This window comes from Narcine bancroftii, chromosome 9, assembly GCF_036971445.1.
Source record: "Narcine bancroftii isolate sNarBan1 chromosome 9, sNarBan1.hap1, whole genome shotgun sequence".
In the NCBI taxonomy this organism is placed as follows: Eukaryota; Metazoa; Chordata; class Chondrichthyes; order Torpediniformes; family Narcinidae; genus Narcine; species Narcine bancroftii.
The window spans coordinates 116,208,449-116,234,037 of record NC_091477.1 but is presented as its reverse complement, the minus strand read 5'-3'; the positions used below and the strand labels follow the sequence as shown (position 1 = coordinate 116,234,037).

General features: G+C 43.6%; 1 protein-coding gene across 2 annotated transcripts in view; it reads left to right on the top strand.

Annotated features, from left to right (window-relative positions):
- wwtr1 (WW domain containing transcription regulator 1) overlaps positions 1-25,589 on the top strand; it is a 177,878-nt gene that overhangs the window by 146,681 nt on the left and 5,608 nt on the right. For both annotated transcript variants that reach the window (XM_069897419.1, XM_069897418.1), the window contains exons 3-5: positions 17,140-17,336; positions 22,133-22,278; positions 22,440-22,537. In XM_069897419.1, coding sequence (XP_069753520.1) covers positions 17,140-17,336; positions 22,133-22,278; positions 22,440-22,537 — 441 coding nt within the window. The remainder of the gene's footprint in view (positions 1-17,139; positions 17,337-22,132; positions 22,279-22,439; positions 22,538-25,589) is intronic.

Here is a 25,589-nt window from a genome sequence, read left to right as displayed (position 1 = left end):
ATTGATGTTAATGCCATCTGGGGAGTACCCAGATGTAAAATCAAGTATTGTTCCTCCAATTTATGGGTGGTCTGGGTAGCTAAGGACAGACATACATCGAGACTCTTCTTCTTTGAGGCCAGAATTATAGGAGCAGAAAGATCTTGGAAGGCACAGGACTGGAGATATGCAGAGCTGTGGCGTGGAAGAATGTTACAGTGCAGGCATTTTTCCAGCATAATTCAACTGGGTGCTTGTGAACAGAACTTTAGCAGGTTATACATCATCCTTGTTGATCACAAAAGTCGCCAGGCTTAAAAGTTGCAAACTAGTTTCCCAGAAATCTTTCTGAGTTCATGGTGCAGTCAGGAACTGTCACGTTGATAAATGTTTCCTCCCATGCAGTTACGTGTAAAGAGTTAAAATGCACAATTTGCCAATAGATCTGACAGGTTGATAGAACAAGAGATTCTTGTTTAACCTGCCCTGCAAGGAAGGGTGAAGCCCAACATTGATAGATGACAGAGCAAGATTCTTATTTAGGAAGTTTAAATTCAGGTTCATGACCCGGTCGGTAAAGGTAGCTAAAGTTCAGAGCAGTAGGTTTTAAGAAGCTGATTTTATACAAGGTAAATGGAAGTTCTTGGAGCAAATTCAGGAGTTTTCGGCCATAAAATTCCTGATTCAGTTTTCCATTATTAGTTTTTCTAACCTACAGGAATTCTCATGGTGTTTATGTTTAAGAATTGAGGTGAATAAATGAAAAATTGAAATTGGATGCCTCATGTCATGGGGTTGCAGAGCACAGAAACGAACCCTTTGGCCCATCAAACTCTTGCTGTTCTATCAGCAGCCATTGATACCAATCCCAGGGGACATGAGGGACAGGAGACACTGGAATCTAGAGCCAAAAAAAAAAAGGCTGGAGGAACTCAACGGGTCAAACAGCAACAGTGGGAGAAAAAGAATGGTCAACGGTTTGGACTGGAACCCTTCAACATTTAGTATCTGCCAATCAACTGCCTGCATCCATCATCTTTCACATCTTTCTGCTTCATCAATTCCACCACCCCGGCGCCCCTGTCCCACCCCCTCCTACCCTGATCTCATTACACTGGCTATCTCCCCTCTGCACTCTTTCTGCAGTCTTGATGAAGGGTTCCATTCTTGACAATTCCCTTTCTCCCACAGCTGCTAAGTTCCTCTTGCAGGTTTTTCTCTTGCTGCACCAATCCCATTTCATCCTCCTTGCATCCCATCGATTCTGACCAGATTTTACCACACAAGTGCACACTGGGGATGATTTACACTGGGTAATTAACCCCTTTGGGGTACTGGAGGAAATTGGAGCATCCAGAGGAAACCTACCACAGAGATTCAAGATTCTTTTATTGTCATGCGCTAAAAAAAGTGACATTTCACACTATTTCCTTTAGTGTACTGTAAGACAGACAGATTCGTCATCACCACATATTGTCCAATGCCCCTTACAGTCAGAGAAAGAGAAGCATAAAAAGAGCCCTCTCCTGCCCTCCCCCCACCCCCCACCGAATTCACCTCCAGTACTCATCAGCCTCTGCAGCCACACAGACTTCAGTCCAAACTATCTGCAATCCGAACTCCATATCCAAAACTCTGAGGCGATCAGGAAGCCCTTAGCGCCAAGAGCACTCTCTCACATCTCGATTCCAATGATCTGTTACCTCCTGAGCCAATCCCTAGCAGTCCGCAGCCTGGTGCAAGTCCCTTGGGTGCAGTCCCCAACAGCCCTCAGCCTGTCTGGGTTCCTCCTCTTGAGTCACCAACAGCCTGTATGTTCTTCAGCCTCAGAGCCCCCACCCCGACAGTTCGCCACCATGGTCACCATCCTGTGGGTCACCTCCTCTGCTTCTTCTCAAATGGTGGGCCTCCCGTTTTCTAGTGTCCTGTCCTAGTCCCCTGCTCCCACGGAATCAGGTACCTGAAGAAGGGCTTAGGCCAGGAACGCCAGTAATATATCTTTATCTCCAATGTTCACTGCTAGACCTACTGAGTTCCTCCAGCATTTCTGTGTTTTTATGACAATCACAGCATCTGCAGACTTTCATGTTTCACTTCGAGGACAGTTATAGGTCAGTGATGTGACTACATTTAAAATCAGTTCCTTATGTTAGTTTAATCACTATGTGTGATTGACAGGAGAAAACATTGCTTTCCACTCTGCCTGCCTCTTGTTACTTCTCTGTATCAATCTCTGCATCTGGGCAGCACCCAACAGACAATGTCCCCTCTCACGAGGAATGAAGTTCAACGATTTGACATCTTCAGATGTTGTCGTCTTTGTTAGACCATTACAAGGGATCTCCATGTACCTGCAGTAGCACCCCATCCTATCTCCTCCCACCTCACCTCGACCAGCCCAGAAGGACGAGTCCAAGGGGAACTAGAAAGACCAGGAGGAGAATTAATATTGTTTCTCAAAAAACTCTACATAGGTTTTGCCAGGCATAGGTATTTTAGGAGGCTCGGTGGAACACCGAGTAGAGCTGCAGCCACACAGCGTCAGTGACCTGCGTTCAAACCTGACCTCTGATGCTGTACTTGTGGACTTTGCATGCTCTCCCTAGGGATGTGCGGGTTTCCTCACCTCCTGTACGTTGGTAGGCTACGTGGCTTCTGTAAATTGGTGATAGAATCTGGGGAGAGTTAATGGGAGAATAAAAAGAATGCAAAATTATTGTGAATGAGTGGTTGATGGTCAGTGTGTACTTGATGGGTTGAAGGCCCTGTTTCTGCACTGTTCCTCTCCATTGCTCTACCTTTCCTTTGATCAAGGAGACTGTGACTAAGGAATCAGACTTTGAAGTTATTAATAAATGAGTGACAAAAGAGTTTAACAAAAAAAAAATCACCAGTACATGGAGGTTTGAAAGCGCACTGTCAACTTCGCCTCAGGAAAGGTTAAGAAGGAGTTTTCTGCACCTTTTAAGGAATCTTGTACAAGTATTGGAATGAAAGGGTGCAGGATAGCATTGAGAGACAGCAGGCAAGAGTTAGGTTTGGATTTCTTTGGCAAAGATCTGATGTTGGCACAATTTACCCTGATTTTTTTTAACTGAACAAGACAATGATTATTGACTTTAAAACCAGATTTCTGAAAGTTAGATGTCAATTGCAATCTGAGAGTAATTTAATTTCGGATTAAATATTTTTTTATAGAAACAGACCAAATATTTAGCCTACAGTCACTAGATTGTGACTTGTGGTGGTAGTGAGAGTACGCGTGTGTACACATGAGGTTTCTCAGGCAAATACCCTCAGAGGGTGGGGACCTGGTTCATGTTCAGCTATGTTTAGAGATCAATTGGCTTCTTTTAAACACCACAGAGCGTTAATGCTGTTAAACTCTCAGATATGGTGAGCTGTTTTGAACAGTTAGTGTTCTCTCTCTCTCTCTCTCTCTCTCTCTCTCTCTCTCTCTCTCTCTCTCTCCCCATCTTCCCCTCCTCTCCTATTTTGCTCTCTTTTTCTGTCTCTTCCTCTTTCTGTTCTACTTCTTGAGGTCTCTATTTCTTTCGATTTCTCTTTTTTTCTCTCTCAATCTCTCCTCCCACCTTACTCACTCTCTTTTTGTCTTTCTCTCTTACTCCTCTCCTTTCTCTCACTCTCTCTCTCAAAAATACTGTTTGAATTTGTCTGCTGGCTGAGTTGGACCACTAACTCCTGCATGTCATGACTAAGTCAGAAAGACACAGGCAGTTGGTGCCAAGCACATGCTTTCGATCAGGCAGCTTGGATAGAACACCTGACCCCCGCAGATATCACCAGTTTACGTAGCAGGGACTCAGCAGAGAGCTGCCTGGCTGGAGAGAAACATCATCACGTGCGATCACAGACAAGCCACTCTCATTATAACCTCACCGCTTGATCAGGACTCCTCATTAAAACGTTATTATCTTCCAGACTGAATTCAAACATTTGTCCCACCACCCCTCAGTTTTTATGCGATAATTAATATGCATTTGGAAGGAATTTTCTTTTAGGTGGTAACAGACTCTTCCGGCCCATGAGTCCATGCCACCCAATTTCATCATGTGGGTTACTGAGAAATTCAAATGCATTTTTCAGTACTATACATTGAAAATTAGACTTTTCTCTGGAGTGGATGGTATTGCTCATTACGACATTGAAGGGGTTATTCAGTCATTTGGCATCACTTCGAGCATTCATATTATTCACATCTCCATTTATCATCCTGATTTTCCTTCCGTCCACCCAGGAGATGGGTAATTTTTGAGTGACCATTTAATGTACCTGACTTTGGGTGGGGAACTGGATCAATTTGCATCACTCTGGAAATTCCTGAACAAGTTAACCGCCTGTCCTGATGCAACTAATGCCTTGGGGAGCAGGCAATGGTGCCATTATGTCTTCCGTGCTCATTTTGGGACCCTGGAGGTGAATTTTGATGACATGCTCAGGCTTTTTTCCAAGGAGGCACTTACAGGGTGGACCGTAATGTGTGACAGGTGATTGAATGAATCTTCGATCATCCCAAATCTCCCTACCCCAATTCCTATTCTCCAGTCCACCACCATTGACCCCCTTGATTTGCTACTCCTGCCATGTGATTCCATCCCAACTCACTGAAAATGATGCTACTTCCTCCCACCCCAACCCTTTTGCTTGTTTCCCATAACCTTCGACTCCTTAAGGAACACAAAAAGTTTGTCTTGGCCTCCAATGCATTCAGTTAGGTCACAGCTTGATGTGGCAGAGACTTCTGAAGAGTCATAAACATCAGGAGAAGTTCCTTGTCAACCCTTAAATGGGCAAGGCCTGATTCTCAAACAATGCCTCCTCTTTCTAGATACAACTATAGAACATTACAGCACAGAAAACAGGCCCTATGGCCCTTCTACTAAGTGCCAAACTGTTATTCTGCCTTGTCCTGCTGGCCTGCACCCAGTCCATAGCCCCTCCATACCTCTCCCATTCAAAGACCTGTCCAAATTCTTCTTAAATGTAAAAATTGTGCCTGCATTCACCACTTCAGCTCCCAGCTCTTTCCACACTCCCACCACTCTCTGTGTGAAGAAGTTCCCCTCAAAGTTCCCCCAAAACTTTTCCCGGCAACATCCTAGTAAATCTTCTCCACACTCTTTCAATCTTATTGATATCTTTTCTGTAGTTGGGTGACCAAAACTGCGCACAATACTCCCGTAGCAAGGCTTCATCCCAAACAAGGAGGCAACTGCTGATAAAAGTTCCTGACTGTTTAATTTAGAGGCTCTATATAATGGATCAGTAAAAGTGCCAGTGTGGAAGATGACCTGTTGAATGCGTCACAGATGAGTTTCCACCCACTTACTAGTTTAGGTGAGTTGGTTGCATAGCCAAGTAATGCTGACAGAGATCAGAGATGAAGTTGTATTTACATTATCTATACCCCTCATAATTTTATATACCTCCATCAAATCCCCGCTCATTCTTCTATGCTCCAGGGAATAAAGTTCTAACCTGTCTAATCTTTCCCTGTAACTCAGTTCCTGAAGTGCCGGAAACATCTGAGTAAATCTTCTCATCACCAGTAGATATTGCCTCGTTCAGCCCCATCCCAATCTTTTATGTGCACCAGACCACTTCTGAATATGGTGTGGATCTTTCCTCTTTAGTAAATACCTCCAACTTAGGAATCAATCCATATAACCATATAACAATTTACAGTATGGAAACATGCCGTATCGGCCCTTCTAGTCCGCACCGATCTACGTGAATTGACCCTGCCGCAACTACCTCTTCCGGTAGATCATTCCAGTCAGCCACCACTCTCTGAGTGAAGAAGCTTCCTCTTATATTACTCCTAAAGTTTTGCCCCCTAACCCTTAACTGATGACCCCTTGTTCCAATCTCCCCTACCCTCAGGGGAAAGAGCTTGTGAACCTTCTCTGCCCTCCCTCCAATGTAAGTGCATCCCTCCTTAAATATGGAGACCAAGACTGTATACAATAGTCCAGGTATGATCTTACTTACGATTGCCATGTATAATTGGAGTAAATGTACCCTACTTTTATACTCCATCCCTATTACAGCAAGAGCAACGTTTCATTTGCTTTCCAAATTGCTGAAAGGTAATAAGTTAAGGCCTTATTTCTCCATTTCAACTGAATTATTGGGTGTCATTTGGGCAGCTAGTCTCGCGATTAGTACGATGCCATTATAGTGCCAGAAACTGGGGTTTGAACTGGTGCTGTCTGTAAGGAGAATGTACATTCTGCCAGTGTCTGCATGGGTTTTCCCCAGGGGCTACAGTTTCCTCCCACCCTCCAAAACATAAAGGGGATGTAGGTTAATTTGGATGTACTTGGGGTGGCACGGGCTTAAATGTGTGGAGTCGGCTTCCACCACGTTGCAAATAAAATTTTTAAATGTTATATTATTTCTCCTTCAGCTATTGGAAGGAAGGCAAAAAGACACACGTTTCTGGGCCAAATGCACATTGTTACGCACTGAACATTCAAGCATCCTCAGTGGACCTATTCACCCAACACACCTTTGGGATGCGGGAGGGAAACCAGAGCACCTGGAGTAAAGCCCAACCTGGTCACAGGGAGAACGTGCCAATGCCGCCCAGACAGTAGTGGAGATCAGGATTGAGCCAAGGTCATTGGAGCTGCGTGGCAGTAGCAGTTCCAGCTGCACCACTGTGTTGGCCCCAAGATCATTTCATTCCACCATCTCCTGCCTTGAATCCAGATATACCAATGCTCTTGCCAAAACAAGAACTAGTTGACCTCACCAGCCTCGACGATGGGCGAGAGAGCACCAGACCCCACATAACGTTCTGTTAGAGTTTTGGTTGTGGAGTTTCACGGCAGAGAAACAGGTCCTTTGGCCCAATGTGTCCTTGCAGATCAAATTTGTCCCACCTGGGCGAGACCTATTTCACTATGTTTGGCCCACGTCCCTTGAAACCATGGCGACACACGAGAGACTGCAGATGGTGGAATTTGGAGTAAAAACACAACCTGCTGGGGGAACTCAATGGGTCAAACAGGGAGAACTAGAATGGCCAACGTTTCGGGCTTGAGCCCTTCGTCAAGGTATCTCCAGCATTTTATTTTTATTTCTCTTCGATGGGAGTTCTGTGAGTTGCCCCCTCCTCTCTAAGGTTTCTGACCCTCTCCTGTTCATCCACCATTCTTGAGGGTTCTGGCGCGAAACATTGAGCATTGTTTTTTCACCACCGCTGAGTTCCTGCTGCAGATGGTTTCTTGCTCCCACTTTCCATGTCGCTGTCTGAATGCCTTTTAAACACTGCAACTGTCTCCATCTCTCCATTTCCTCTGGCAGTTCATTCAACATTTTGAACATTTTGACTCCAACCACAGCGTCTGCAAACTTTTGTGTTTCACTTTAGTTCATTCAATATACCTACCACCATCTGAATGGAAAGGTCCCTTTCAAATCTTTCCATCTTACCTTAAATCTCTGCCTTCCAGTTTTACCCTGGTGGGGAAAAAAAACAGCTATGATTATTTACCCTCTCTAGCTCTGCCCATTATTTAATTTAAAAAAATAATTAGATGTACAGAATAGTAACAGGCCCTTCTGGTCCACGAGCCTGTGCCGTCCAAATACCCCATTAACATTGTTAAGGGTGGGAGGAAACTGGAGCACCTGGATAAAACCTACGCAGACGCAGGGAGAATATAGGCAACATCGGATTTGCTGGTACTGTAGTCGCGTTGTACTAATCATACTGTTATAATTTTATAAACCTTCATAAAGTTACCCCTCTTCTCCTTGGAGTGTAGGAAGCTGAGATACGTCTTTTGTCATTTCATCTCATTGAGTGCAGAATTCAATTCAGATTAAATGGCAAAACGAACCTCGTCCAACGCTCTGAAGGAGAGCCTGTCATTCTAACTCAAGCCTGCCATTCCCAGGGACATCCTTGTAAATGTGTTCTAGTCTCTCTCTCTCTCTCTCTCTCTCTCTCTCTCTCTCTCTCTCTCTCCCCTGCAAATAGCAAATTCCTATGATTATCTCATTTCAAAATGATCAACACTCTGATTGAGATTACTGGTAAATCACTTAAAAAAATTAGAAGTTCTGTGAAGAATACAGGCTGCAGCGCTCCTCTCTCTCCGAAAGTACGCACAAACATTTATTTGCGAAATGCCCACATTCTCTACTTTGACCGGACGTTGCAAGTGATGGGAGCAGTTGTCATGACAAGAATTTGTGAGTGAAGCAGACAGAGCCTGTTGTGTGTTCTCGCTTGATCCTTTTGCTCTCACTTATTTTTGGCTTTTATCTCGTGTGGACAATTTGACAGGAAAGAGGGCTGGGCCTGTGTGCAGTTTCACAGGTTACAGCAGTGGGGGGGGGGGGGGGGGGTGGGAGGGGAGTGGTTTGTTGCTCTGTGTAACACAATAGCCATCTCAGTGTGGTTTTAATTGACGATACTAATGAAGACGCTGTTTACATCCGGTACCGCACGGATGGCAGTCTCTTCAATCTGAGGCGCCTGCAAGCTCACACCAAGACACAAGAGAAACTTGTCCGTGAACTACTCTTTGCAGACGATGCCGCTTTAGTTGCCCATTCAGAGCCAGCTCTTCAGCGCTTGACGTCCTGCTTTGCGGAAACTGCCAAAATGTTTGGCCTGGAAGTCAGCCTGAAGAAAACTGAGGTCCTCCATCAGCCAGCTCCCCACCATGATTACCAGCCCCCCCACATCTCCATCGGGCACACAAAACTCAAAACGGTCAACCAGTTTACCTATCTCGGCTGCACCATTTCATCAGATGCAAGGATCGACAATGAGATAGACAACAGACTCGCCAAGGCAAATAGCGCCTTTGGAAGACTACACAAAAGAGTCTGGAAAAACAACCAACTGAAAAACCTCACAAAGATAAGTGTATACAGAGCCGTTGTCATACCCACACTCCTGTTCGGCTCCGAATCATGGGTCCTCTACCGGCACCACCTACGGCTCCTAGAACGCTTCCACCAGCGTTGTCTCCGCTCCATCCTCAACATCCATTGGAGCGCTTACATCCCTAACGTCGAAGTACTCGAGATGGCAGAGGTCGACAGCATCGAGTCCACGCTGCTGAAGATCCAGCTGCGCTGGATGGGTCACGTCTCCAGAATGGAGGACCATCGCCTTCCCAAGATCGTGTTATATGGCGAGCTCTCCACTGGCCACCGTGACAGAGGTGCACCAAAGAAAAGGTACAAGGACTGCCTAAAGAAATCTCTTGGTGCCTGCCACATTGACCACCGCCAGTGGGCTGATAACGCCTCAAACCATGCATCTTGGCGCCTCACAGTTTGGCGGGCAGCAACCTCCTTTGAAGAAGACCGCAGAGCCTACCTCACTGACAAAAGGCAAAGGAGGAAAAACCCAACACCCAACCCCAACCAACCAATTTTCCCCTGCAACCGCTGCAATCGTGTCTGCCTGTCCCGCATCGGACTTGTCAGCCACAAACGAGCCTGCAGCTGACGTGGACTTTTTACCCCCTCCATAAATCTTCGTCCGCGAAGCCAAGCCAAAGAAAGAAAAGACTAATGTCTATATCATACCTTCCATGCAGCTAAAATTGAGGCCTGTCGGTGATTAAAAAATAGCTTGAGAAATAAGCACAGATCTCTGTTTATTATTTAATGTGCTAAAACAGAAATGACCCAAGAACTAAACCCTACATTGCAAGGCTGCTTTGGTGCTCATCAGACTTTTTTCTAGAGGTGCTCTCTCAGATCAAGGAGGACTTGCCTCCAACCTTGTTCTGAACCGTTGGAGATGTGCATGCTTGAATTCTTTTAACACATGTCCAAGCTTTCGGATTTTCTGCAAATTTCTAATACTAAGACTCTTTATCTGCTTTTTAAACATACGATTTTATTTTCATGGTGGATGTATTTATAATAATTTACTGGACTTAAATTCAGACCCAATGGCTGGGATCAAAAGAGATTGGGAAAGAGGCTTGAATATAATGTTTTCAGATGAAGATTGGTACTCTACTCTCAAATTGATTAATGGTACCTTATTTTATGTAAGACGTTGTGTAGAGCGCGTCGAAAGAACCAAAGACTTGTTGATCCAAACCAAGGCTTTTATTAACTAAAAGACAGGTGCGTATCACAAGTAGGTCGACCAGTCCGGAATGACCTGGTCTGACTAGGACCAAACCTTCAAGACCTGCCAGTGGGTGTGGCTACACTCTCAGCCAATCACAGTCATCCTACACTACCATCTGTCCATAGACACATTGGTGATAGAATCTGGACTATCACATGTTGCTTATTACAATTTAAGGTGGAGCCCAGAGCTCGTGTGTCTAAACTTAAATGAGCCCGTTTTTGTGCAGACATCGATCCTTTTTGTGAGAAATGTGAAATTTTTGAAGCCTCTCTGATTCATATGTTTTGGGAATGCCCAAATTTAGAGAGATTCTGGAAAGAGATGTTTCAAACTCTATCAATAATTTTCAAGATGAACTTGGAACCCTGCCCATTAATTGCTCTGTTCGGTTTTTCTCATGGCTCAGCTGAACCTCTATCGGCATCTCAAGAAAAAGCCTACACTAATAGCCAGACGAGCTATTTTATTGAAATGGAAAGGAGATTCATCCCCTACTCATTCATACACAGTGGCTATATGATATAATGTTCTATTTAAGTTTAGAGAAAATCAGATACAATATTAAAAGGTAGGAAGTTTCAATTTATGAAGTTATGGGGCCTATTCTTAGAGTCAATAATATTACACGTTCCGGTAATGCTTTGTCTGTTCTCCGAGGGTCACCAGTGATTCCACATCATTATTGATCTCTTTTTCTTCTCAAAAAAAGGTCACCTTGATTAGAGGGAGGGGATTAGATTAGTTTTAGTCCTTCAGATTTTTTTCTTTTTTCCTTTATCTTTATTATTATAATATAACAGTCTAATAATGGGTTGGACATGACTGCATTCATTAAGTTTATTACCAGATGGAATTATTACAAGTAACTATTAATGTAGACATACACATTTTATAACTTACTCATTTTTTCTCTCCCTTTGGTATGTATTTGCTTGTATGCAGTTGATTCATTATGTAATCCTCATTTATTATGTTAAACTCAGTAAAAATATGTTTAAAAAGAAAGAAATTCTTCTAACAACATTTGGTCACCACATGCCAGGTACCACATGGTCTTGATGTAGCAAGGTTCTGGTCAAGGAAGTCAAAGGCAACTGGACTGCACTGTGTGATCTTAGCACACAGACACGCGTGAGCGCTGCTGCGCGAATGATTCTGACGCAAAGTCCACAGACTGTACAACAGGCTTAAACTTGCACACATCAGGTCTCGGTACACTGCGTGTCTGACTGCCCCAAAAGGGGTCAGCTTGAGTCTTTGTACGGGCCAGTGATTGACAGCAGGCAGGTGGGGCCAGCCTCCTAGGGTGCCTACCTGCAGGTAGAGTGGTCGCCCCCTGCAGTCGGCCGGTGGGAGTGCGGCCAGTGTAGTGGTTGTATCACCACAACATGTAAGCATCATACACGTGCACAGGTACCTGTATGTACCTTACAGGTACACACTGATATGCTCGTGCACACAGTTTTACACACGGCCATGCACTCACAGATCCACCAACACACATGTACACATAAAATCACTGCACACATTCACAAGCATGCTCACAAATCTACAAACACATACGCACACAGATACACCGATGCAAATGCACACACATGCCCAGACTCACACACACACCAACTCACACATACACGAACGCGTGTGCACATACCCACACGCCATTTCACAACACAACAGGAGACCATTGTCCTGATCTGCCACTCTTGACCTTTTCAATTGCCGGTGAGAATAATTTTATTGGGTCATCACTCTTGCTGGTGGAGTAACATCTGTTTTTATTTTGCATTCCGTGGAACATTTTCATTGCTAGTAAACAAGGTTTAATGCCCATCCCTAATCGCATAGCGTGCAGATAGCAACCTCATCCTTAAGTCACCTAAACCATACTGGTGACAGCCCTCCTCACTGAGCAGTGGGCCAGGGAGCTCTTGCATTTCGATCCAGCAACAATGTAGAACTGGTCAGGAATGGTGGTCCGGCATCTGGAGCCCTTGTTCTTGGTAGTGGAGGCTGCAGGTTCCCAAGTTGCCGCTAAGGAAGTCCAGGGCAAGAAACTGCAGTGTATGTTAGAGATGGCTCCCACTGCAGCTGGTGGTGGCGAGGGGTGCAATCAACGATGACATAGAACCATTGAGTCACAGCTCCAGAGACCCAGTTCATTCCTGAGTGTGGCTGCTCTTTGTGTGGAGTTTGCATGTTTTCCCTGAGCATTTCCAGTCTGTTCCAGCATTCTCCCACATCCAAAAGATGTGGGGTTGGCAGGTAAATTGGCCACTGCATATTGCCACTTTACCTGGGCATGTAGCATAATCTGGGGGTGCGAGGGGAATGTGGTTGAGTAAAAGAGGGTGTAGAGCCAGCATGTCAAAGGCTAGTTTCTGTACTCTTGGACTCTTTGACCTGATTTTTCTTTGATGATGTTAAATTCTTGAGTGTTTTTGGAATAGTGCCCATTCAAAGTGACTCACACTCCCGACTGCGCCTTGTGAGTATTAAAGATTTAAGTGTTAAGGATTTAGGTGAGCCACTGGTAGTAGGGAACCCAAATTCCAAGTTGAATCCCCAGAAGATGTGATAAGGACTTAATACCGCAGATGTTGGAAGTCTGAAATAAAAACAGAATGTGCTGGGGACACTGAGCTGTCCGACCAGCATCTGTAGAGAGGGACGCACAGAGCTGACATCTCCCATTGGAAACTTCCTCTGTTTCTCTCTCTGATCTGCTGTGTACCCCCGGCATTTTCCTCCTTATTTCCTCTTGTTGGAGATGATCATTGCCTGTACTTGTATTAAAAACACAGGGATGCTGGAGGAACTCACAGCATCCATAGGAGGGTAAAGATATATTACTGACATTTCTGACCTGAGTGTCTGCAGACATTCTGTGTCCCTGATATCATGTTGCCAGCTCTCAGTTGCTTATCTATGAGGATGTCGTCTTGGATTTTGAATCACAAGCTTACACCATTACCCACTCCATACCCAGTCCAATAATTTTGATCCCCATCTTGAACATCTTATGAAAAATTAGAATGTAGAACAGCACCACACAGGAACAGGCCCTTCAGTGCACAAAGTCTGTGCTAACCATGGTGCTCAAATTAAACTAAAACTCTGCTGTTTGCACATGATATATTTCCCTCTACCGTATTTCCTGCATATTCATGTGTGTATCTAGAAGCCTCTTTTTTGGAAAATGTTATTTATTAAATCAATAATAGATATGTTAAACATACAATAATGGACACAACTTAAAAAAGACAAAATACATAGGTGATATTTTTTATATATATAGAAAACAAAATCCTCCACCCCTCTTCCTTCACCCAGCCACCCCTTCCCACCTCTCTCTAATCTACCCCCAAAAATAAAGAAGAAAGAAAGAAAGAGGAGATCACATAAAATTCATCAGTTACCCTGGTTCGGAGCAACACCACTAGCGTGCGGAAAGGGGATTTAATAATTCAACCCTATACAATCCAAATACGGGCTTCAAGTTTTACTGTAATTATTATGTAAATGATATGTTATCTTTTCCAATGGAATACAAGATCTCATCTCCAAATGCCATCTTCAGATACTCAAATTAGTCTCATATTTCCAAGTAATTGCCAAACATTTTCTAGCCACAGCTAAAGCCAATCTCAAAAAAAAAGCAATTTGAAATTTATTTAATTTTAATTCTAATCTCAACCTCTTAATATTACCCAACAAAAATACTAAAGGATCTAATGAAAGTTTCTCTTTGAAAATAACTTCTAAAAGTTCATTAAATCTATTCCAAAAGGGTTTCACTGTCTCACATAACCAAGTAGGATGTAAAAAATAACTTACTTCCTTATGACATATAAAACATAAATCCGAAGAAATAAACTTATATTTCCTTAATTTCTCCGGAGTTAAATATAATTGATGAATAAAATGATAATGAACCAATTGATACCTTACATTTACAATTTTAGTCGTACTTTCCTTACATAAATTCATCCAATCATCCTGGGAAATACATATCTTTTTCCCATTTTATCTAGAAGCTTCTTAAATCTAACTATGTTACCTACTTCCACCACAATCCCTGGTAACTCATTCCAGGCCCCTACCACACTCTATGTAAAAAAAATCCTGCACATCTCCTTCTCCATTCTCCTACTCCCCATCTTAAATGTGTATCCTCCAGTATTTGACATTTTTTAGCTTGGAGGAGAAAATATCTGACTGCCTATCCCAATGGTTCTCAACCCTTGTTCTGTCTAAGGTCCAGCTGGCTTCAGGCCTAACGCGCCATGGCAATGACCAAGCAATATTTTAATGCCAAAGGCAGCTCTGTAAGGAGCACATTTTAATTGACATTTTCAAAGACCCACAGTGTGGCCCACCAGTGGTTGAGAACCACTAGACTACCCTCTCTATGTGTCTCGTGATTTTGTAAATTTGATCAAGTCTCCCCATAGCCTCTGATGCTCCAGAGAAAACAAACCAAGTTTGTTCAGTCTCTCCTTTTAGCGCATACTTTGTATCCAGACAACATCCTGGTAAATCATGTCTGTTGCCTTTCCAAAGTCTCCACATCCTTCCTGTAATGAGGGGGTGACCAGAATTACACAAGCGTGGCCTAACTAAAGTTTTATATAGCTGCACATCTCTACACATCAATGCTTTCCTGCTCTTTATACTTTCCCCTTACCTGCCAGAGTGCACTTGTAAATAAAAAGAGGATAAAAAAAGCATTAATTTCTTTTAGGAGTATCAAATAGTTTGTTGGAGATCTAGAAAGGTTGAGTAGCATCAGTGGGAGAAAAAGAATGGTCAATGTTTCATGCCAAAACTTTTCATCTCTAAGAGACTACTGATAGGGAAATAGTGGAGGCTGTGTAAAATCACAGTCCCAAGTACAAAGCAAATCATCCTCTCTGCAGCCCAGTCATTACTGTCCTCTTTTATACTGCAAGTGTTTCTCCCGTAGAGAAATATAGTACGGAAACAGGCCCATAGGCCCATTTTTCTACTGAGCCCACTTCCTTTATCTAAGTTGCTTCGACCACTATTCCTCCAGCCAGGGGTCAGAGTTAGGGGGTGCCTGTGTGTGCGTGTTTAGCACACCATTGATATAGTGGCAGATGAACTGCTCTGTTCTGTCACTTACCCTGTGACGCCAAAAATTCTTTGCTTACCTGCATTACAAGGGACAAAGATTTATGGAGGGGGTAAATGTCCACGTCAGCTGCAGGCTCGTTTGTGGCTGACAAGTCCGATGCGGGACAGGCAGACACGGTTGCAGCGGTTGCAGGGGAAAATTGGTTGGTTGGGGTTGGGTGTTGGGTTTTTCCTCCTTTGCCTTTTGTCAGTGAGGTGGGCTCTGCGGTCTTCTTCAAAGGAGGTTGCTGCCCGCCGAACTGTGAGGCGCCAAGATGCACGGTTTGAGGCAATATCAGCCCACTGGCGGTGGTCAATGTGGCAGGCACCAAGAGATTCCTTTAGGCAGTCCTTGTACCTTTTCTTTGGTGCACCTCTGTCACGGTGGCCAGTGGAGAGCTCGCCATGTAACACGATCTTGGGAAGGCGATGGTCCTCCATTCTGGAGACGTGACCCACCCAGCGCAGCTGGATCTTCAGCAGCGTGGACTCGATGCTGTCGTCCTCTGCCATCTCGAGTACTTCGACGTTAGGGATGAAAGCGGCATCACCTATGCCTCCTAGAACGCTTCTACCAGTGTTGTCTCCGCTCCATCCTCAACAGAAGACTGATACATGAAGCTGACAATGACGAGATAACAAAGAAAACCCATAAAGTGGACGCAGAGAAGAAGCTGTCACTGGTCATGGCGGCACACATTGCTGGAGCCTCTACATCAGTGCTAGAGGCCTGTGTTGAACCCTGACCTCCCACTGTTTGTGCAATGTTTGCATGTTCTCCCAGTGACTGTGTGGTTTTCCTCCGGCGGCTCTGGTTTCCTCCCACATTGCAAAGGCTGATAATTTGGAAGTTTAATCGGTCACTGTAAATTATGCTGAGTGTGTAGTTTAGGAATAAAATCATTTTTTTTTGGGGGGGGGAATAGAATGTTGGACTAGGATAAATGGGTGATTGATAGTTGGCACAGATGTGATGTGCTGAAGGCCCCGTCTCTGTGCTGTATCTTTCTGTCACTCTATTGTCAGACCAAATGAAGGAGCATTCTCATAAGGTTGCCACAAATAAACTCATGGGGAATTCAGAGGAAACTCCTTTACCCAGAGGATGAGGAACTGGATTAACTCAAACAATAGATGCATTATAAGGAGTAAAACATGAAAATCTGCAGACACTGTGATTGAAGTAAAAACACAACGCTGTAGAAATTTAGCAGGCCAAACAGTGTCCTTGAGCAAATACATACTTTGATGAAGGGCTCAAGCCCGAAATGTCGGTTATTTTTACCTTTGCTATATAAAGGTCACTGCTTGACCTACTGCGTTTCTCCAGCATTGTGTTTTTAATGCACTATAAGGAACTTGATAAACGTGCGGAAACTGGAATCGGCCATCGCAGGTGGGAGGCAGAAGGCAGTCTTGACAAGATGGGCCGAGAGGCCTGTTAAATGCTGTGCCTTGTGTTTCCCTGAGGTGTTTCTGAGTGACGTGAGTAGATGGCTCATAAAAGGGCGACGTGGCTAGCGTAACAGTTGGCACAACGGTATTATAACACTAGCAATTCAAGTTTGAATCTGGCACTGTCTGTAAGGAGTTTGTAGGTTCTCCCAGAGTCTGTGGATTTCCTCCAGGTGCACTGGTTTCCTCCCAACCTTCAAACATGTGTGGGGTTTGTCGGTTAATTTGTGTCATTAGGCAGCATGGATTCGTGGGATGGAAGGGCCTGTAACTGTTTTAAAAAAATTCAACTACCACTTTTACCAGGAGATCTCAGTTCAGACAATAGATTTATTCTTGAAGTTTTCCCAGACCCACTGGGAATGTTAATCAATAATTATACGGCTGCCGATTATTCCTGTCGAACTTAAACCACTTTCCTTTCTCCCCAGTGATGAACCAACAGCAGATGACCCCAAACACCACTGTGACCCCTGCTGGCATGCCCTCCCAGAATCCCCGGATGGCCATGATGAGCCTCTCGAGCGCCATGACAGTACAACAGAAACACCAGCAGAAGATGCGTCTCCAGCAGATCCAGATGGAGAAGGAGAGGATCAAGCACCTGCAGCAGGAGCTGATGAGACAGGTAGCAATTTCCTCCCATTGGTACCTCTTCTCCAGGGACTGCCTCTGGTCCCGTTAACGGTTCTGTGGTTTCATGTCTTGCTGCTCTCTACTGCCTCAGCTTTCAATCCTTGCAGCTGGAGTGTAGACCGTGGGAGATCTGAATGCACACGGATTCCAATTGATGAATGGCAGAGATTAACTGGTAATCGATTCATTAGTGAACCTCTCTGGTTTATTCTGCTTCTGAATGTTACAGCGCCATTGACTGGGGTTCATATTCAGTGCTCTCTGTAAGGAATTTGCTCGTTCTCCCATGTCTGTATGAGTTTTCCACTGGGTTCTCCGGTTTCCTTCCACCTTTAAAAACATACCAAGAGTGTAATTGGGTGGCATGGGCTGTTATCGTGCTTAATACATGTCAAAATTTAATCTTCTTTGAATTACTTCCCAATTTTTAAAAATTTTCAGTGCCTATGAGCGATGATGAAAACTAGGTTTCTCCAAGGTTTACTGGGTAGTGAATTTCCCACTTGTCGTGTCAGCTCAATCAGTGCATGTTGGGGGGAACCATTTTGTTGCAACTTAGTGATTGTTCAAATGGGACTCAAAGAATCACTGGGGATCCTTCCCAGCCAGCACACACTATCTGTGACCCTCCGCCACCCTCCTCCCCAATCCTTTCCGCATCACCGTCAGTGGGAGCAGTCTGCAGTCCAATCAATGCATCTTTAGGATGTAGGAGGAAACACAGAGCACCTGGAAGAAACTGACATGGTCACCAGAAAACCGTGCAAGTTCCTCCTGAGCTAGAATCGAACCCGGGACATGGGAGTTGTGACCCATCGGCACTTGCTGAGCTGCCTGACCTTCCGATGCTTTCTGGAACCATAGAACCATAGAACTTTACCGCACAGAAACAGGCCTATTCAGCCCTTCTAGTCTGTGCCAAACCATGTTTTTTTGCCTAGTCCCACTGACCTGCACCCAGTCCATAGCCCTCCGTACCTTCCCCATCCATGTACCCATCCAAATTCCTCTTAAATGTTAAAATTGAGCCCGCATTTACCACTTCAGCTGGAATCTCGTTCCACACTCATACCACTTGCTCTGTGAAGAAGTTCCCCCTTTCACTCTTAACCCATGTCCTCTGGTTTGAATCTCACCTACCCTCAGTGGGGAAAAAAACCTATCTACATTTACTCTGCCCGTCTCCCTCATAATTTTAAATACCTCTATCAAATCACTCTTTATTCTTGTACGCTCCATGGAATAGTTACCTGAAGTTTGAGCAATGTCCTAGAAAATCTTCTCTGCACTCTTTCTAACTTATTGATATTTTTCCTGTACTTGGGTGACCAAAACTGAGCACGATACTCCAAATTTGGCCTCACCAATGTCTTGTACAACTTTAACATAACATCCCAGCTCCTGTACTCAATACTTTAATTTATGTAGGCCAATATGCATAGAGCTCCCTTTACAACCCGATCCAATGTTAAGGCTTTGGCATGAATGGAGTTATGTCCCTTCCTCTGCCAACATCCAGGCAAACTGTCACTTCCTTGCCAACAGGAATCAGAGGGGAAGAGAGGCAGAACAACAGAGGCAATCACAGTGTCAACAAATCACGCACTTCCTGTGATTGATCTCAGCCTATTATCTCCAAACCAAATCCTGACAGGAATACGAATGTTTCCTCAGGGGCGGTTTTTACTTCTGTCATGCTGCAGGTATTGAATAATGGAGAATTCTTGCCACAGAGCAGAGTTGCCGAACATGTGTTATTCCCTGATCATTTGGCAATAAATTATCTGTGATTAAACCCAGAGTTCTGCCCCTTTCCCCTCCCTTCTCTTTCTCCCTCTCTGTCCTTGTTCGTCTCATGTTCCGTGCAACACAGTCCTCTGTCAACCTTTCCCTCTCTTGCACTGGCTCCCTTTTTGATCCTTGCCTCAGAGAGGTGTGCGGAGAACGTTCTGTAAATATTGACCAGTGTAAACTGGGAATGGTTCTCATCTGCAAGTCCCCCTCCATATCGCAGGAACATGGTGTGGGAACTAGCAAGCACAAGAATCTGCAGAGAGTGATGAACACGGCTCAGACCCATCACCTAGACTGTACACTCTACACTCCCTGCTGCCTTAGAATAGCAGCTGAGATGAATTCCCACCTTGTTCCCTCCTCTCATTAGGAAGAAGGTTCATGAGTGTGAAATCAAGTACCTCCAGGTTTAAGGACAGTTTCTTTCCCGCTGTGATCAGACTCCTGACCACATTAGTCGATTACCCATGCTGGCTGATCTCTCTCTGTAACTCTGCACTGTACTATGTTTTGCTTTGCTGTACTTGTGTGAGATACACTTGCTGATAAACACACAAAATTAACCTTTTCACTGCACTTGGCAATAAACAAAGGTTACCTAAGGTCCCAGGGGAGAAGAGCTGAGGTGCTGGGGGGCTTCCCACCCCCTTCCCTTCCTTTTCCTTCCCCTTCCCATCACTTCTCAGCTACCATCCCACCTGCATTCACCTATGACCTTTTACCTGTTGGCCTGTGCTCCTCTCCCTGCCTCTTCCTCCCTCCTCCTCTCCTCCCCCCCACCCATATTTTTATTCAGGCACCTGCTTTTTTCTTGCTTATGCCTTGATGAGGGGGCCAGGCCCAGAACTTGGCTACCCTTTACTTTCCGTGGATGCCGCGTGACCTGTTGATTTTCTCCAGCGCTTCTGTGCATTGCATTTCCAACCCATGTTTTTGCACCCAGGTTGTAGGCAGTGGGTAAGCAGGAGATGGCAGGAAACAGTCTATGGATTCAGGCCCGTATGAAGCTTTGTGTTCAAATCAGATTTCTTGGTTGAACTGTCTGCGGGTCTGCACTGCACCAGCAGCTGCCCAGACTGCCCATTCCTGCCTACTTCCGCTGCTGGGAATCTCTCTGAACAGAGTAGCAATTCCATTACTCTCATTGGAGTTCACATGTTCTTTCCTTGATATAACCATATAACCATTTATGGATTTGAAATATCCATTCTTGACCAAAATAGGTTCAATATTCTAAACAGGAGAACATTTTTTTCTTGGAAATGAAGACCATAAGACATAGGAGCTGAAATAAGCTATTCAGCCCATCGAGTCTGCCCCACCATTTAATCATGAGCTGATCCATTTTCGCACTCGGCCCCACTGCCCAACATTCTCCCCCTAACCTTTCACACCCTGGCTAATCAAGAACCTATCATTCTATCCTCAATGACCTCAAATCAAGTCAAGTCACATTTATTTGTCGTTCATACCATAACCATTGCAGTGTAGAGTGAAAACGAGATAGCGTTTCTCCGGACCATGGAGCAAGTTACTTTCGTGGCTAAATTACAACAAAAACTTTGTATAAATAACATATCACGTATAAATATCATGTTATATATAAAAGCCCTGTGTCCCTGGGGTTCAGAAGCCTCACTGCTTGGGGAAACTGTTTCGCAATCTGGTCGTAAGGGCCTGAATGCTTCAGTACCTCTTCCTGGACGGCAGGATGGAGAATAGATTGCAGGAGGGGTGCGTTGAGTCCTTCATGATGTTTATAGCTTTCTGCAAACAATGGCCGTTATAAATATCCGTCTTGGCAGGGAGAGGGACCCCAATAATCCCTCCTGCAGTCTTTACTATCCACTGCAGGAACTTATGTTCTGGGATGGTGCATTTCCCGAACAAGGCTGTGATGCAGTTACATAGGATGCTCTCAATGCATTTCCTGTAGAATGTAGAGAGGGTGGAGGGTGGGAGATGGACTTCCCTCAATCTCCACAGGAAGTGAAGGCGTTATTGGACCATCTTGACAATGGATCTGGTGTTGGGGGACCAGGATAGATTCTCCGCCAGCTGCATGCAAGGAATTTGGTGCTCTTGACTCCCTCGACGGTGGAGCTGTCAATGGTCAATGGAGAGTGATCCTCCCCCTCTCCTGAAGTCAACCACCATCTCCTTTGTTTTGTTGATGTTCAGTTGTAGGCTGTTTCCTCCGCACCAGTCCGTTAGCGTTTGCACCTCCTCTCTGTAAGCTGACTCATCGTTCTCGCCTCCACACCCACCTGTAGCAACCAATTCCACAGATACACCACCCTCTGGCTGAAGAAATTCCTATGCATCTCTTTTCTAAAGGACGCCCTTCAATCCTGAAGTTGTGCCCTCTTACCCTAGGCTCTCCCACTATGAAAAGCAACTTACTGCATCTATTCTCTCTGTCCCTTTCAATATTTGAAATGATTCAAAGAGATATCCCCTCATTCTCCTAAATTCCACAGATTTTCCACCCTCTGGCTAAAGAAGTCCCTCCACATCCCTGTTTTATGTTCAATGATACACTGACGATGCCCCACTAAGTGTCTGTATGTGAAGTTCCGCGTATACATACAGTAAAATCCCTGTATCCGGCACCTACAGGGATTGGTAGTTGCCGGATAAGTGAATTTCCCGGTTGTTTGAAACTGCATATTGCATGAATGGAGAACTGTCGGCAACATGTGCCAATTTAAAACTTTTAAAAAATCAATTTTTTACCCATTTATTTTCCTCATTTTGTTTTGCCAGTTACTTGAGGCTGCAGGTTGCTTGAATTCTGGGTAACAGGAATTTTACTATAGATTTTTTTGTTAATCAGTGTTTGTGTATTTTTACTTCTGGTTGTTGAGGTTTATTTTATATTTCAATCAGAACTTTTCAAGCTTGAAGAGCTAATTGGTTAGAGGAACTTTCACTCTTCAGAGTTGACCCCCCCCCCCCCCCCCTCCCCGGTTACAGCATCTTTATTTCTTTCAGGAGAAGGCCTTGTATAACCAGATTCCAACTCAGATGCCCATTGAATCCGAAAACATCCCGGCAGCCCAGAGCGCTGTCTCTACACCAGCTATGACACAGGAGATGCATGTCATCACAAACAATGGCTCTGATCCCTTTCTCAGCAGGCAAGTTGCATTGTAATAGACAATAGATGAATTCCATATTTAGCTGGAGATAACGTTTTATCTAGGTAGAGGCATTATTTTCGGAGGGCACTATTAATTAATCCAATTTCCTCTCTCCTCCATCTCCACTATTGTTATTCCCCACTGGTGTTCATTTACAGTGGACCGTACCACTCTCGCCAAGCAAGTGCAGACAGTGGCTTAGGATTGGGAAGAACACCTGAAGACTTCCTGGGACACGTGGAGGAAATGGATACAGGTAAGTTGAGAGCAAAAGAGCCTTGTTTCTGTCTGGATTTAAGATGGGTGCTAGGTTAAAAATATTGATCTCAAAATGTAGTAAAAACACAAAAATGCTGGAGGATCTCAGCAGGTCTTGCAGCTTCCATAGGAGGTAACGATATATAACCAATGTTATCCCTGAACCCTTCTTCAAGTTATGAGCAAAAAGCCGGATTCAAAACTCCAAACTCAAAACGTAGCTATTTTATGAATGATTTTTCGGTATAAGCAATAACTTTTAAAAGAAATTTCTAAATGAAAGGAACAAGATCTACTTCAACATATATTGCAAAGCTATTACAGCATCAGTGCCTGGATTCGAATCTGACGCTGTCCACAAGGAGCATATGCGTTCAGCCCCTGACCTGCGTGGGTTTTCTATAGGTGCTCTGATTTCCTCCCACCCTCCAAAAACAAGACAGGGTTGGTACTTTAATTGTGTGTGATTGGGCAGCAGGAGTTTCAAGTGCCTGAAGGGCCTTCCACCATGCTATATCATTAAAATTTGAAATCTAAAAAAGTTAAAAGAAAGATCGTTTAAAGTATGGAGGAAAATCTTCCGATAGTTCTTGGATAAATCGATTTGAGAGGCACACATTATACCTGCAATGATAAGTATATTGAAATCTTGCCCGTGGAAGTGAATTGATTTGATCAGATTCCTGAATAAATTTAGTTCAGTGGGAACAAATGATGCTGTCGCATTGGATATATTATGTGAGCAAGTGAGAATGGTTGATACAATGAGTTGCAGTCCCATGTGATGTATTAATTATATTCAATGTAAATAATTCTATTGAAGAGAGTGAAGGGGAAATGGTTTGGTCCATTGGAATAATGGCAACCAGTCTAGGCCCAATGGAAGTCTAGGCAGTGTGTTTGGGTCCTGAGTGTGTGTAAAGTTCTCTGACTCTCGTGAATTGGAGATTGACCCAGTAATGGGAGGACTTTGTTCATCAACATATTGCTCCATCTTTCCAAGTTTTCTGTCCTGAAACAACCCCAAATCCCTTCCAACTCTGAAAATTCAAGGGTTAGCTGTAGTTACATGAAATAAATGGGAAATGATTTGGAATTCCATGTCAGTGTTGGATTTCCATACCATTTCATTGGGAATCTGAAATTAAAGTTACACTGAGCAAATAAGGCAGCTTCCAAGAAGGGAAGGATGAAGTGATTCAATTGTCAAAAGAGGTTCAATCGAGATGAGATAAACAAGACTTCCTTTTCCTATTCAATTCAGGGTCTAGACCTCACGAGCAAGGCTAGTTTTCATTGACAATGCCGAGCTGGCCTCAAGAATCTGTGGTGAGCCACATTGTTGAACTGCTACAGAGTTCTTTGTGAAGGATTTCCTCATATCTACAAAGAAAAACACTAACATTTCAGATATTCCCAAAATCTGAAATTTAGACATACAGCATGGTAACAGGCCTTTCCAGTCCACGAGCCCGTGCCGTCCAATTAAAACCCCCATACATTTTGAATGGTGGGAGGAAACCGGAGCACCCTGAGGAAACCCACGCAGACATGGGAGAACATACAAACTCCAAAAGTGTTAGATTCGAACCCTGATCGCTGATGCAATAACAGCATTGCATTAATGGCTACACTAACCATGCACCTTTCTCTCTTTGCCTATTTGTTATATTATTTTAATACGTTCAGTTATTGTATCAGATGCAAAGTGATTTGGTAAAATGGAATCTTACCTGTGGAAGCGAATGCTAAATAGATTGGACCAGATTTCTTTTTTTTTAATTAAATTTTTTATTTTTCACACCATAAATCACAATAGCCATGTTATACACTTTTTCTTTTTCACACATTTACAGTGACTTTTTCTCCCCCCCCCCCTCCCTCCTCCCAAGCCACCCCCCCCCCCCCTCATCCATTTTAGGTATACAATCTAGGTTGCATTAATTCAGTCAGACAATGTTGTCATTCAACAAAAATACACCAGAAATTCTACAGAGTCCATTCTTTTCTTTCCTTCTCCTTCCATCAACTTAGGTAATGTTTGTCCCCGGTAGGTTTTCGCTATTGTATTTAATGTAAGGCTCCCATACTTGTTCGAATATTTCAATATTATTTCTTAAACTATATGTTATTTTTTCTAATGGAATACATTTATTCATTTCTATATACCATTGTTGTATTTTCAAATTCTCTTCCAATTTCCAGGTTGACATAATACATTTTTTTGCTACGGCTAGGGCTATCTTGACAAATCTTTTTTGTGCATCTTCCAAGTCAATTCCAAATTCTTTATTTTTTATGTTACTTAGGAGAAAGATCTCTGGATTCTTTGGTATATTGTTTTCTGTTATTTTATTTAATATCTGATTGAGATCATCCCAAAATTTTTCTACTATTGGACCAGATTTCTGAAGTTAAAACAAATATGCTTAGATATTCAACAGGTCAGCCAGCATCTGTGGAGAAAGATAAAAGATTTAATGTCATCAGAATTTCCAATGAAGGGCCATTGACTTGAATCTCTCTCTCTCTTTCTATATGCTCTTAACCTGCTTAATGTCCCCGCAACTTCTGTTTTTATTTCTACACCTGAAGTTTTTCAATGTTCGTTAGAGGAGATTCCAAGATTCAAGCTTCTTTTATTGTCATGTAATAAAACAGGAAATATAATAGGACACAAAATTTTCCTTTACTCTGCCATATGGTCCTCCTACATTGTGGAATTATTCGGGTATTAGATTGGTTAACCTGGTGCTGTAACATCTGTGGACATTTTCTGTTGTTTTAACTTATTTCTGGTAGGTTAAAATGGTTGCTAGTATTTTAGAAAATGGCTAGAGATGCCAGGCTTTTTAATGTATCGCGTTCAGATATAAACTAGGTGAGTCACCACATCAGCGCAATATGTTAAATGAACTGCTTTTATATTGAAGAATTTTTTAAAAATTCTAAACATGCAGCACCCCCAAAGTTGCAGCATAATTAAACGTTTGATTATTTATTTTTAGAGATGATGTGTGATAACAATCCCTTCCGGTCCATGAGCCCAT